This window comes from Pleuronectes platessa, chromosome 17 (genome assembly GCF_947347685.1).
Source record: "Pleuronectes platessa chromosome 17, fPlePla1.1, whole genome shotgun sequence".
Lineage (NCBI taxonomy): Eukaryota > Metazoa > Chordata > Actinopteri > Pleuronectiformes > Pleuronectidae > Pleuronectes > Pleuronectes platessa.
Genome location: NC_070642.1, coordinates 9,896,608 through 9,910,712, shown reverse-complemented (window position 1 = coordinate 9,910,712; position 14,105 = coordinate 9,896,608). Strand labels below are relative to the sequence as shown.

The 14,105-nt window shown below is 43.5% G+C and overlaps 2 protein-coding genes across 2 annotated transcripts; one reads left to right on the top strand and one right to left on the bottom strand.

The window, feature by feature from the left end:
• The first annotated feature begins 1,741 nt into the window (after positions 1-1,741).
• Positions 1,742-8,119, top strand: trmt6 (tRNA methyltransferase 6 non-catalytic subunit). The gene is made up of 12 exons (XM_053445033.1): positions 1,742-2,061; positions 2,291-2,421; positions 2,576-2,685; positions 3,720-3,811; positions 3,914-3,997; positions 4,094-4,218; positions 4,360-4,530; positions 5,024-5,172; positions 5,507-5,592; positions 6,240-6,342; positions 6,683-6,769; positions 7,476-8,119. The coding sequence occupies exons 1-12, from the start codon at positions 1,955-1,957 to the stop codon at positions 7,635-7,637; spliced, it is 1,407 nt and encodes a 468-aa protein (XP_053301008.1). The 5' UTR covers positions 1,742-1,954; the 3' UTR covers positions 7,638-8,119.
• A 377-nt stretch (positions 8,120-8,496) lies between these two features.
• Positions 8,497-12,766, bottom strand: chgb (chromogranin B; the record flags this gene model as incomplete). The annotated part of the gene is made up of 7 exons (XM_053445873.1): positions 8,497-8,577; positions 9,747-9,857; positions 9,979-10,087; positions 10,248-10,401; positions 10,444-12,117; positions 12,521-12,611; positions 12,704-12,766. Coding segments are annotated over 7 exons (2,283 nt in total), but the record flags the coding sequence as incomplete, so codon positions are not given.
• Positions 12,767-14,105: the final 1,339 nt, after the last annotated feature.

Here is a 14,105-nt window from a genome sequence, read left to right as displayed (position 1 = left end):
TTCACTGCTTGTTTTACATCTGTTCTACTCAAACTGAATTTTCTTTGTACATTTATGGTAAAACTTAAATTTCATTGTGGACATATTATCAATTTTTTTTACATGTTAAGGTGAAAAAGAAATACATTTACTTGTCACATCTACTGCATTGATGAATATCCTCTTGTTTTCTGGTGCCACACAGGTTGAAAAACAAAAACGCTCTGAGGATTTGTTGGATTCTTGAGTGATTTTATAAACAATTCGACTTTAAATCAGCTTTTAGAAACAGTGAAAGCTTTACAGAAATCTTTGAGAAATCTTAGCGCAGAGAAGTCTGAGACTTGATTGGCTGCGATTTTCTACGCGGTGGCTGAACCTCTGTATTTGAATGCACCGGCATGCCATATGTTTCACATTGGTAACAACATAAATTATCATAGTTATAAATGCTGAACTTCAGCCAGGAGTTTTGAGTCATTTCAACCCACACTTGCCATTTTGACTTAACGCAGCAAATGTTTGGCAGATGCTTTTATCCAAAGTGGTTTACAAATCATTGATAACACTAAGCTTCACATTGCTATACCTCAGCTGTATTTAGTTGAACTTAAAACATGTTTTCCTGACATTACTATGATTTACCCTCTGACCGTCATTAGGTAAATTGAAAATTACTCACAAATTTCCAGCTGTCTCCCAGGTTAGATCATTTATTGCATTTTGATCTAATCATGTTGCTGTGTTGTGTAGGATGCTGTCTTTTTGTCTTTTCAGCCACCTTACTGCTGCACTGCTCTACACTACACTGTGGGCTGGTGGAGTTGGCACACCATTGGGAAGCAATTATAAAACACCAGATTGTGGCCCCATGGTGGGATGACGTGACACATCTGCTGGATTGCATTTCAACACAGTTTATGAGCGTTTGGGTGAAGAATAGCTGTTAACTGAGCTGGAAAGCAATCCAGCAGTATCAGTGTGTGTAGTGTGTAATCTTCAAGCTTGAATTCAAAACAATGTTTGACAATTTACCACGCAATATAAAACTCTTTTGTATTGTAGTATTTTTAGGAATGCACATCACCCATTTTCCATCTGTTCACACATTTATGGAACATGTTGTGAAAAATGCAAAACATGTTGAAATATGTTTGGTTCAGTTCATTCTTGCTATAAAAATAAATATGTACAATAATATATTATTAAACGTATAACAATGTAATGAAAGAGTATATATTGACATATTACTACTACTTGCTAGATTGCACATAACGTATCTCCAAAATATGTGAATAAATGGAAAACGGTTGATGTGCATTAGTTCAATGGACATTTCTGCAAATCGAGAATATTTGCTTTTCTATCATAATCGTCTGTCTGTCTGTCTGTCTCTCTCTCTCTCTCTCTCTCTCTCTCTCTCTCTCTCTCTCTCTCTCTCTCTCTCTCTGTGTGTATGTGTGTCTGTGTATATGTGTGTACATATAACAACTACTTTTAAAAAACTACTAATTGGTATATTCCATCACAGAAATTCGCTAAAACAGATACAATTTTATGAAAAAAATAAACTATGAAACTAAGCTGTATTCATATATTTCCATAAATTTATCTTAAAAATAAATAAATCTATGTTCAGTCCAGTCCTGGCGTATCGATGACTCTAATTTCTACACCTTTTCCTGGCCTCATCGCAGTTCGCTCCTATTGGCCGCCGAGCTCAGCGTCGCGTCTCCAGCGAATCACAGACGGCGACGCTGCAGCGCGGGCGCTGTCTCCACTCTGCAGTTGATTAGCCGTCCTGAGAAGCGGAAAGGCAATGTACGCTAACACGTGGAAATAGTAGCTCGTCGTGTTTTGTTCGCACTTCAGGGTCGTTTCGTGCCTTTCTCCCACGGTGCCTTGTCTACGAATACCCAGCGCGGTTAGCTGAAGCCTTCAGTTCACTGGCAGCTCCGCTTTTATCTGCTGGAACATGGCGGACAACGGGGACGACGATGCTCAGTACAGAATCAAAGAGGGAGACTACGTAGTGTTGAAGCGAGGCGACATCTTCAAAGCTTTGCAAATACAACCCAGGAAGTAAGTTAAATACTGTGGAATGTAAATATGTTAATTCAAAAAGGAACCTCAGATTAGTATCATTTATTAGGATTTCTTGTCAGGCACAGTCCGGGTCCTAGCGAAACCAAAACTGACATCTCACAAAGTGACGGATGCATGTGACGTGTTTTAGCCCCACAACACTAAGGCCCTACATAGTGAACTGTCATGACGTGCCGTGCTCATCACTGGTTTGATTCCCACACAGGAAGGTGATATTTGAGAAGCAGTGGTTCTTCTTGGATAAAGCAGTGGGTCATTTATACAGCACCAAGTTTGAGATCCTGTCCGGAGGGAACCTGCAGCCCAAGAAGCCGAAGGAGGAGGAGAGTCCTGCTGGTGTGTAACACAGCAGGGGCATTCAGTAGACCTGTCTGCTGCCTCCAGTGGCATTTTCATTTCTCCTATTTCCACACTGCATGGGCTGTGAGAGCCTTGACAACAAGTTGTTCTTGCTTTTCACTCACAACTTCTTTTCATGTGTCCTTTACAGATGCAAAGGAGGCGGGCACAGACAACAGACACATCCTGGATGATGGGACATCACAGAAACTGACCAGGGACGACATAGAGACGCTCAAGGAGCAAGGTCTGAAGGGCCAGGTACATCAGCAACCTTGAATTTACACACATAAAAAGAAAAAATCTTAGCACTGCCAGTTATCAGGAAGTTTTAATATAGCTTTTTCAATCTTACACTTCTGAACCAAAGGCTGAGTGAAGGTTAACGTCTTTCCTACATTGTTTAGAGTTAGCTTTCTATGTGACATTGCAATTCAGGGAGCACACCGTAGACTTTTATATGACATGCATACCTCCTGTCCTCAACACCTAAGATGGCTGCGTCCACCTATACTTGACGTTGATTGGTTTATAGACCGGCGTGTGTCTGAATAGTGTGTTAACAATTCTTTCTGCTTAAATGGAGAAAATTAATGAATTGAACATAAATTAACATTACATAAATTGGCGCCACCAGGGCTGTGACAGTTTGCATTGTTTCTCACCTCCTCCTCCTGGTTTTTACCATAATACAATATCAGTATGGTATTACTACCTGCATCTCAAAATTCAGGGGCAGCTTACAAATCCCCGCTCAAACATGATATCGTTGGAGGCGAAGACTGTGTGAGCCTCTAACGCTTCTTAAACACTTCCCTTTTCTTCCAGCATTTGGTCCTTAAGTCTGAACTATTCACTACGCACCTGTTATTTGGGTTCAGACTAAAGTAAAAAAGAAACTTGAACAAAAAAACACACTCGTTCACACACACATTCTTTGGGCAACGTTGTTGAATTTGAGTCGACTCACATGCTCAGTTGTAGTTCTATTAATACACGCTCTATAGTCAAATGTGTAATATTCTGCAGCTGAGAACAGGATCCAACAAATGCACTTTTAAATCCTGTTTGGAGAACTGTGTGCTAAGACCTACAATTAAGTTTTTTCAGGAAGATGTTTGTGAGCGGTCGTTAAAGATGAATCTGTTGCCGAAATGCCACAGGCAGAGAAGGGAAATCGAAAAGTATTAAGATGCGATCAAGCACACTGCTGGTTTTTGCCTCGTCTTTGGACACTTGTCTTTAAAACTATCAGATCAAATTAAGAAGTGTGTGTGTGTGTGTGTGTTCCACAGGAAATCGTTCAGCAGCTTATAGAGAACAGCTCCACATTCAGAGATAAGACTGAGTATGCTCAGGAGAAGTACATCAAGAAGAAAAAGAAGAAGTGAGTCACTGCCAATTACACAAACTCAAACTGTCACGGACGAGGAATAATGCAGAGTGCTGTAATAGTGTTATCAGCTGTACCTGTCTCGTGTTCTTCCAGGTACGAAAATACTGTGACGATTCTAAAACCGTCGTGTCGCAGCCTGGCTATGATGTACCACGGCCGGGAGCCGGGGAAGATCTGGTGAGTCAGCACGCGGGTCAACAGAATGTGTGAAAATGGTCTTTTAATGAGCAGGAGGATGTAGAAGTAAGATGTGTATGTTTCTGTGTAATGCAGCCACCTGCGGTATGACACACTCGCCCAGATGTTGACTCTAGGAAACATCCACGCTGGCAGCAAGGTTTTGGTGTTTGAGACGTGTGCCGGCCTCGTGCTGGGCTCCGTCATGGAAAGAATGGGAGGTAATTAAGTCCTGTTAACTCTCCTGCTGTTGGACTTGGCCGTTTCTACTTATACTTTCTGTTGTATTTTGATCTGAACTTTCTAAACAAAGCCCTTTCTTTTCCCTCTGCATAATTACCCTCCATTTCCTCCTCATTTAGGCTACGGCTCCGTGATCCAAATGTACCCAGGAGGTGGGCCCGTTCGAGCGGGTGTGGAGAGCTTTGGCTTCCCTGCACATTTCCACGATACGCTGCATGACTTCCCCATCTGCCATGTCAATGCTCTGCTGGCAGGCAATCTGGACACTGCAGCCAAAGACCCATGTGCTGGTAGGACCTGCCTGTTTGTTTTTTTAAATCATCTCTCAAAGATGATTGTAGGTTTGTTTTCACATGAAACGGAGTCACTACGAGCAAGCTCTCCACGTTTCTTGGCATTAATGCGGCCATTGCGTGCGAAAACAGGACAAAGCAACATCATATAGAAAGATTACTGTAGTTTCTTATTAAATCTTCTCAAAAAGGTCCACCATTGTTGGGCGTTCCATTTAGCTGTCTCGCTTTGTCCATTTCTTTAAGCTTTTAGAAGACGTGTGTAAATATGGAGAGAAGGCTCTGTCTGTTCTAGAGAATCTAACGTTGAGCATAAATAAGCGATAACAACTGATCAAAAAGATTTGCCTGTGTTCCTCTGATAACTATTTTATTATTATTTATAAACCAAAATATAGACTAGATAATCGGCTGTTTTAGAGAATAATATGCAGGAAAGGTTAAGTGATAAATTTATTCTGTGACACTAAACTGACGTGTATAATTCCAGATGAGAAGCAGTCTAACACGGTTGAGGGGCAAAACCAGCCCGAGGCAGAACCGCGGGGCAATCCGGAGGAACAGAGCATGGAGACCAATGCTGGTGATGACACCGCGGACCAGGAGAAAAAAGAGAGGGAGAAACTGAAAGAGGCTAAAGTATGTCCAATATTTACTAACTCCACTTTCATCCAAATATTTTGCTACTTTATTATTTTTATGCCAATAATGAGGAAGAAGTATTCACTGTGACCCCCTTCAGATGTGGAGCACCCAGACCACATTCCAATGTGGTCAGGGTGCTCAGATCTCTCAGGACAGACATTATTATCAGGTCTGAAAGACAGACTATCCATTGATGTTTCCTACCTGATATAAAGTTGCGTTTTATTCGGGATGGTCAGGGTATCACCAAGAAATAGAAATGTCAGAATTGGATGTGGCAAAAAGAGAGTTAGGGCACTGATTTGTTTTGTTTTGTTTCTTTGTTTAGGTTCAGGGAAAAAGGGTGAAGCTGGAAGAGAAGCGAAAGAAGCTGGCCGCCGCCGCCTCCCTGCTGGAAGGCAGAAATGCAGATGGGTTGGTGTCAAATTGTTTATTATTTTGTTCCTTTCCCCTCTCCGCGGTTCCGCTCTTTTCAGCGTCAGCATCTCTCTCTTCCGACTGCCTGGACTGTAACGTGTAGTCAACAACGGTAATTAAAACTGATCCACAGAGATGAAGATTTGATGAATGATAATTAAAGTCATGTTAATCATCTCCATAAAAGTCCTGATCAATAATTTGCCTTCCTCTGAGCTCACGCACACATTACTGCACAGTGTCCGTACAAGGTGAACAGAGTGAATGCCTTGCAGTTTGCTGTCATGTTAAATGAAAAGGATTTGCTTCACAGCCTCTGTGTAATTGATGGATGGCGTGTTGTGAGGGTCAGATGAACAAGTATTGATCTGGTTAGGCTGTTAACTCGCCCCTCCTCTACATCATACCAGCTACTTCATACACACCACAATCGATTTTCCGCTTGTTCTTAAATCAGAGTCTCTTGTACTGACTGTCCTCTCATTATAGGAAGTGAAATGAATGTCTGCAATAGGAAGGCACTAAATCCTGAAGCTTTCCAGAGAGAGGTCACATGGAGAGATATCCCCTTCCTCCACGTTTCCGATAACATGTATTTCACATCAGACATGTTTGCGTGATCATCCGTTTCTTCTGAATTACAGGTTGATAATCGCCAGCCGGTTTCACCCGTGTCCCGTCCTCATGGTCCTGCTCAAATTCCTCTCCCCCTCCCGGCCTTTCGTCGTCTACTCCCAATACAAAGAGGTACGGTCGTCATGACTACTTGCATCTGCTCGAACCAACGCTATCGATGTCCTTCACAGAGTTTAGTTTAATTCAGCTGAAGGATCTCTCATTATCTGCTTCTGCACACGGGTTTTATTGCTGAGAGTTCCAGCGGGAAATGTCCTTATTTCATTACTGCGGCGGACATCGCTGTCCCTGCCAAGGAGTTACAATGCCTATCACGTCCCTGCACTTATTACCTTTATTGTGCTTATGTTGCTAAAAGTGTGTGTGTGGGTGTGGGAGGGGGTGTGAAGTCGTGCATCCGCGGGTCCTCGTCCTTAATTCTTCTTTTTCATTTCCCCCTCAATCTCTGCAGCCTCTCATCGAGTGCTACACAAAGCTCAAGGAACAAGGTGGTACGGTCAGCCTCAGACTCGCAGACACCTGGCTCAGACATTACCAGGTAAATTAGTTTTTATGCCTCGATGCTGGCGAAGAAAAAAAAGAAAAGACTTACCTCAAGATAATAAAGCAGAGCCCTGCATTTTCGAAGACTCCGATGTTTAAAGAGTTTTGGGTGATAAGCACCGACACCGGTGTTGATGTGCTTTGAAGAACGTGCATCCTTCCTTCAGACTGCTGAGCCGCCCCTCAACAGAACACGCCAGAGATTTCTGTGTTGTTGTGTACACTGAATCTCCTGCTGCGTTGTTCATGTGTGAAAAGGCAAACTCTGCAGACATTCTCTAGAGTTCATGCCTGAAAATGACTTATGCAACAGCGCCCTCCGAAGCCACAAATGGTGATTAATTCTGTCAAACTATGCTGCTAAAAGGTGTAGCTTTTGGTTTAACATGTCTTTCCAGAAGAAGAAAATCCTTATTGCAGTCCTTCAAGTGTGGTTTAACTGGAGTTACCCCTCAGGCCACATCTCAGTCAGTGATATCAGGGCAAATAATCTACATATAGCAGAATCAATTCTTTGGGATAAGATACTTGTCACTGCCTCGAACCCCATTATCACAGACCCTCCACAGCATTAACTCCCACTGCCCCTTTTTTGTACTTTTGTGTTAGCATACTTTTTTCCCCTTCAGGACCAATGTGTTATTTCCTGCGGCTCTTCCTGTAGAATTAATGCATCCTGACTTTCTGTGCCGTGCCTCTAGGTCTTGCCCAACAGGACCCATCCTCTGCTGCTGATGAGCGGTGGCGGGGGCTACATCCTCTCAGGGACAACGGTCGCCGCGGACCGCGCCAAACCCGCAAGCTCCCAGCGAGCTGATGAACCAGCACCAAAGAGACTGAAAGTGACAGACACTGAGGGATAAACAAACACCGAAGCATCAGACCTTCTGAGGGCACATTTCTAACGGCCTACAGGGATTTTTCCTCCAGCGCTGACCTTCCTTTGTGCTGAACTGATTTGACACATCTGTGATAAGGGAGACAGAGTGTCTGCTTTGCACACATCAAGCGTCTTCTCCCGTCTTGTGTGTTCAGATCAGTGCAGAGGAAGGCGTCGTACTAAGGAGTTAATTGTAAGCCAGTTTAGGCTCTCGGAGCTCAGTGTATGTTTTATGGAAGAAACGGCGGAAATAATCATTTGTGCGCTTAGAGAAACCGACAGGTTTGTGTTTCACACCTCAAGACCTGGTGTAAAGACAATAAGTCTCTCCAGCCTCTAGGTTCTAACTTTATTTTTTACTTTGTGATCCTTGCAGAAAGTGCCATTTGTTTTATGATCATGTTGCTTATGAGCTTCACAGTGCTACATCTGTATCTGCACAGAATAAAAAAAGTACTTAAAGTAGTCCTGAAAGCTTTTTGTTTTTGTTTTTCATCAAAAATATAATCATAATAAAGAGAGATCATTGTTTGGTCCCAGAATAACTATTTTATTGAGCACAGACTGAGCAAACTTCAGAACCCAATTATTCCACTCTGTTCGAGATATATATTATTTTCACATTTTCTCTTTACATGTATAAACATCAAGATCATTCCCATGCGGATTAAATTGAGAACATCAAAATATCACAAATACAATGATAAACAAGTTGGTATTTTTTGGCAAGGCTCCAGCTTTTGTTTATGTTGCTACACGGTAAGCACACTGAATTGGCAGACATGCGGTAACACGACAGCTGTAATCCTCAGATGGCGTCTTTATATGCTGTCCGTCCTGGTTTATGCACCGTTCTCATTCAGCTTGGTGGCGATTTTCTGGAACTCCACGTCCATGGCTGCTAGGTTTTCCAGATCTTTATCCTGGAAAAAACGCAGTATTTATACATGAGCGATTAAAAGCCATTCATTTTGTTGTTTTTGATAACGTTTGGGACATAAATCTGTAGTGAATGAATTCACCCCTTTTCTATAGGCCTGCTTCACATTTGCCTAAAATAAATTTGTCATTTCAGTTAATAAAACCATTATCCCTTGAGCTGTAGTGCTCATGAAATCATAAATAAGCACCCATGTGAGGAGATGGGGAGGTATCCACGGCCTTTGCTCTCCTTTTAATGGGCACATAACAATTTGATTGCCCTGGGAGGCTATAATCACGAGATTCCTACTGTGATTATTGCAGCAGTCGTGACTGCAAAAAGTAAAAGTGGGACAAACAAGCCCAGTGAGAGTCGAGCACATGTGAGTAATGCAGGAGTAGATTCTGTGTATGACAGAGTTGGAACGAGTCACTGCCCGTGATTTTCTCTGGTGTCTCTGGGACATGCTCATGAGGGACAGTTCTGGATGCCCATTTGCACAGATGCATATTCACGGATGCTCTGTGGATGTGAGGGCTCAATCCTGACATCTCCGTGTCAACTGGAGATTTCATTAATGAGCCCGTGGCTGCTTTCTCCCTCAGTGAAGCTGATTGGTGGAGGGATGAGCTTAATGTCTGCACGAGGTCATTAGGATATATGGTGGAAACTGTTCATGGAAATGGATTTAGACTGAAAATTACATGTGTTTCTTTTATCCTTCTCTTTCGTCATTACCTTTAAAGTATGTATTGTTTTATCTGCTGTCTTTGGATGTTTACACTTTTAATTTGCTTTGCTGTGATCTTTTAAATTGTAGCTCCATGTCCTCTTTGAGAAGCACTATGTAGCAGCTGTTTTATTATTATAATAATTATTGATCATAGATATTATGCAACATGCAGGTGTATCTTAGGGTAGACTGTTTTATTATAAACTTGAATGATTTGCATTTATCCTAAAATGATCAATTTCAGCCTGAACCTTTGCTGCTGCGTAGTTCTGCCATCAGCACAATTCGATTTACTGTGGATATATAAGTATAAGTATTCTTCCTAGACTTCAGTACAGTGGCCTAGTTAGAGCTGTAGCAAAGTAAACATGACAGCGATTGCACCCCCAAATCAGCCATAAAGGTATTTTTTCACAGTCAGTGAGTGCAGTGTTTACCTCCTGCGGAGTGAGGGCTCTCTGGTGCGTGCTTCTCTTTGCAACCTCCTGATTAGAATGGCCGGGCAGCTGGTTTATCTTGTAGCTCAGCAACTTGGCCAGGTCGTCCATCTGAGCACATTCAATGCAAAAGGAGATTGGGATCCATATAAGGATGCAAAGAAACAAGCAATTATATTGTTCCCGTTTCATACAAGCAGGCAGAGAGTGGAAGTCGTCTCATCACGCTCACCTTAGTTGCTGCGTGTTCATCTGAAACCCGTTTAAAGGCCGGATGGTAGAACCCTCTGTAAATCCACGGATTACGCTTCTCTGCCAGATACCTGAAAAGCAGCCGCAGTTAGATGCGGAACTTTTCATGCCAGCATATGCAGGGATTTGTTCACTTTCATTATGCAAAAGTGGATTTTGATTTGGCTGCTATTACTGAACACTGCAACGATTTGTGCAGTGGGATGCAAAATACAGACATGCACAGTTTAAGAGACACAAGAGGAGTACCTCAGGGCTTCGTCCCTGTCCTTTGCAACCTCCTCTGAAACACCCCTCTGTTCCTCCTTGTCCTCTGATGAGTCTCCACCACGTTTGTGAAGTTTCTTTTTGTGGTGGTAGCGGTGTGTCGGCTTCCAAATGCGCTTTTCCACCTCTCCCTCTTCTTTTCCGTGTCTTTTGTCAAAGTCCCAGCTCTCCTGGCTGCGTTCTCCGTTGTCCTCGTCTCGCCTGTCCTCTGAGAGCTCTTCATCACGTTTGGTTCTCCTCTGGTGGTACCTGCCAGGTCTCCAGCTCCTCTTCTCTCTTCCAGAGTCAAAGTCCCAGCTCTCCTGGCTGCGATCTTCATCTGGTTCTTCCCTTGCTCCTTCTGAGAGCTCTTCATCACGTTTGCTTCTCGTCTGTTGGTACCTGCCAGGTCTCCATTTCCTCTTTTCTCTTCCTGTGTCAAAGTCCCAGCTCTCCTGGCTGCGTTCTTCATCTGGTTCTTCCCTGGCTCCTTCTGAAAGTTCTTCATCACGTTTGCTTCTCGTCTGTTGGTACCTGCCAGGCCTCCATTTCCTCTTTTCTCTTCCTGTGTCAAAGTCCCAGCTCTCCTGGCTGCGTTCTTCATCTGGTTCTTCCCTGACTCCCTCTGAGAGCTCTTCATCACGTTTGCTTCTCGTCTGTTGGTACCTGCCAGGCCTCCATTTCCTCTTTTCTCTTCCTGTATCAAAGTCCCAGTTCTCCTGGCTGCGTTCTTCATCTGGTTCTTCCATTGCTCCTTCTGAAAGTTCTTCATCACGTTTGCTTCTCGTCTGTTGGTACCTGCCAGGTCTCCATTTCCTCTTTTCTCTTCCTGTGTCAAAGTCCCAGTTCTCCTGGCTGCGTTCTTCATCTGGTTCTTCCCTGGCTCCCTCTGAGAGCTCTTCATCACGTTTGCTTCTCGTCTGTTGGTACCTGCCAGGCCTCCATTTCCTCTTTTCTCTTCCTGTATCAAAGTCCCAGCTCTCCTGGCTGCGGTCTTCATCTGGTTCTTCCCTGGCTCCTTCTGAGAGCTCTTCATCACGTTTGCTTCTCGTCTGTTGGTACCTGCCAGGTCTCCATTTCCTCTTTTCTCTTCCTGTGTCAAAGTCCCAGCTCTCCTGGCTGCGGTCTTCATCTGGTTCTTCCCTGGCTCCTTCTGAGAGCTCTTCATCACGTTTGCTTCTCGTCTGTTGGTACCTGCCAGGCCTCCATTTCCTCTTTTCTCTTCCAGAGTCAAAGTCCCAGCTCTCCTGGCTGCGTTCTTCATCTGGTTCTTCCCTGGCTCCTTCTGAAAGTTCTTCATCACGTTTGGTTCTCCTCTGGTGGTACCTGCCAGGCCTCCAGTTCCTCTTGTCTCTCTCATTGTCAAGACCCCAATCTTCTTGGCTGCGCTCTTCGTCTCCCTCTTCATCACCACGTTTGTGAAGTTTTATCTTGTGGTGGTAGCGGTGTGTTGGTTTCCATATGCGTTTGATTCTTTCGTCCTCCACTTCGTTCCCATGCCTTTTGTCTACATCCCAGGACTCTTGGCTACGTTCTTCCTCTGGCTCGTCCCTCTCGTCTCCTAAAGGCTCCTCATCTCGTTTGTAATTCTTTTGGTGGTATCTCCCAGACTTCCATTTGCTTCTCTTCTCCCGCACTACTTCTTCTTCTGCGTTCTCATGTCTCTTTTCCTTTTCGTCACCCAGACTCCAGGACTCTTGGCTGCGCTCGTCCTCTGGGTTTTCCTTCTTCTCCTCTACGGATTTCAGGAGTGCCTCGATGTCTTTCACATCGGCTGCCTTTGTCTTTGTATCCTTGGGCTGAACTTCGACCACCTCCTCATGAGTTACTATCCCGTCCCCACTCTTCTTGTCCAGAGGGACATGTTTAACCCCTGTGACAGAGCAAAAGAAAGATCATCAGTGACGTACAGATTTAGGGACACGTTATGATGGATTTGTCATTTCATTTCAGTCTAGATCAAATTGATTGTGACGGCGAATCACTTCTATCATATAAGAGAAAATATTCTCTTGAAGGTAGAAGTGGCATGAAAACTGTGATCCTAATAATCTCAATTACTCTTTTTTAATGTTACCAGCTGCTTGGCAAGATATTCAGCGTGACTGTATTTTTTTATCAGCTTGAATCTACCAGCTCCTCAGTGTGCAGCGCATCAACAAAGAGCACTCTCCCTGAATGACCTATTGTAAATCTATGTGGGCTACATATTACAGTATTTTAATGGTCTACTCTGAAGCAACATGGGACATAACAGCGACCTGTGCGCTACAGACCTGCTTGGAGAATGTCCCTGCATTCCTGATCCAGCTGAGAGTCCGGTGTGGAGAGAGCTTTGGACAGGACCTCAACCAGGCATCGTGTTACCTGCAAGTAATCAAACAAACTAAACATGCAGCTCCATGCTCCCATCCAGGATTCACTTTATAATCATTGAATTTTATCAGTAAAAAACATACCACATCTTCTCTCCGACCTTCTTTCCCCACTGGAAGCGCTAGATTTTCTGCATCAGAGGAAAGAAAAAGTATTTAAATGTGACATAACAGAAACTGGGTTTGCCTGCATGCATTAAAATAGAGGAGTCGTCTCTGCCTCTGTCCGTGGTCCTGAACTGACTTCCACTAACTTCAGCAGGGAAAAAGCAACAGCAATCCACCAACCTTTCAACAGAGCCACCACCGCAACAACAAGAAGAAGAAGTCTCATGTTGGGGCGAGGATGAGAGCAGGGTAAATCCCACTTGTAAAAACAGCAGCCGTGCCGGGGAGTCCCGTCTCTTCGCAGCAGCAGGAGAGAGCTGCGCTGCTCTGGAGCACCGGAGCAGAGGGGAGCTCCTCAAATAGGCAGAGGAGGGGGCTGGGAGGAAGCGTGGGAGGAAGCCTCCAGGCTCACGGCTCCCTTTAGTGTCATGACTCATTAGACCTGCAAGAGAGGGAGAGAGTGTGAGTGGACTGGAATTGCGGCACGGCGTCGTTAGAAATCCCGTTAGTGTCACGTTTGGTTCAGGTGATGTGGTTTTAAACTGGTTTTCATCCAGTGCTGTGCGGTAAATGCCACAAGACGCTTGAGGACAAACAAGGAAGATTTGTGAATCATGCACCATGACTTTGTGATTGGGAATTGTGTTTATTTATCATTCATCAATTGTTGCCTTTTAATCTAAACTTGAGGTTTGATTCTTACAGTTTCTCCCTGGATCCTGCTCGTCCTTGATTATCTTGATTTTCTTAACCATGTAATAATGAGCCTGTTAGTATAGTGCATTTCTTTTTGCAATGGGCTTTTTTCTTAATCTGTGTTGATGCTCTGAAGCTACTTCAGAATTATTAGTGAGTCCTCTACAAACATGGGTAGAGTGAAGTTAGAACACTTTTTGTTCATCCTACCTGGTTTATCTGCAGTGAAGATTTTCTATTCTCATGTTAAAATTAGATTAAAAATGTGGTTTATACATAAGTCTGAATTATTTGCTCTACTGCTGTTATATTTACATGCATTATTTCCAAACCCTGTTAAGTAATCCACACAATCTTCAGACCAAAGTTCACACACTTTCAAAATAAATGCTCAAATACTTTGAAGACATACTTGTAAAGAGGAAGTGATTCTACGAATGTTGTTGCCATGATGAAGATCACATTTGTGGAATTAGTAGGTAGAAACTGAAACGCTTCTGTGTCTTTGGTTTGACTGTCCGCATTTATGTTAAACCAAGAAAGATCACTGCTGTGAACATAGATTACAGATCCAGCCATCTGACACCTTTTTTTTTTTTTTTTATATTTTAATGTCATAACCTGATCCAGCTCAGGTATCCCTCTGTTGAAATGCTTCATTTCAAGTTATGTGGAAACCCTC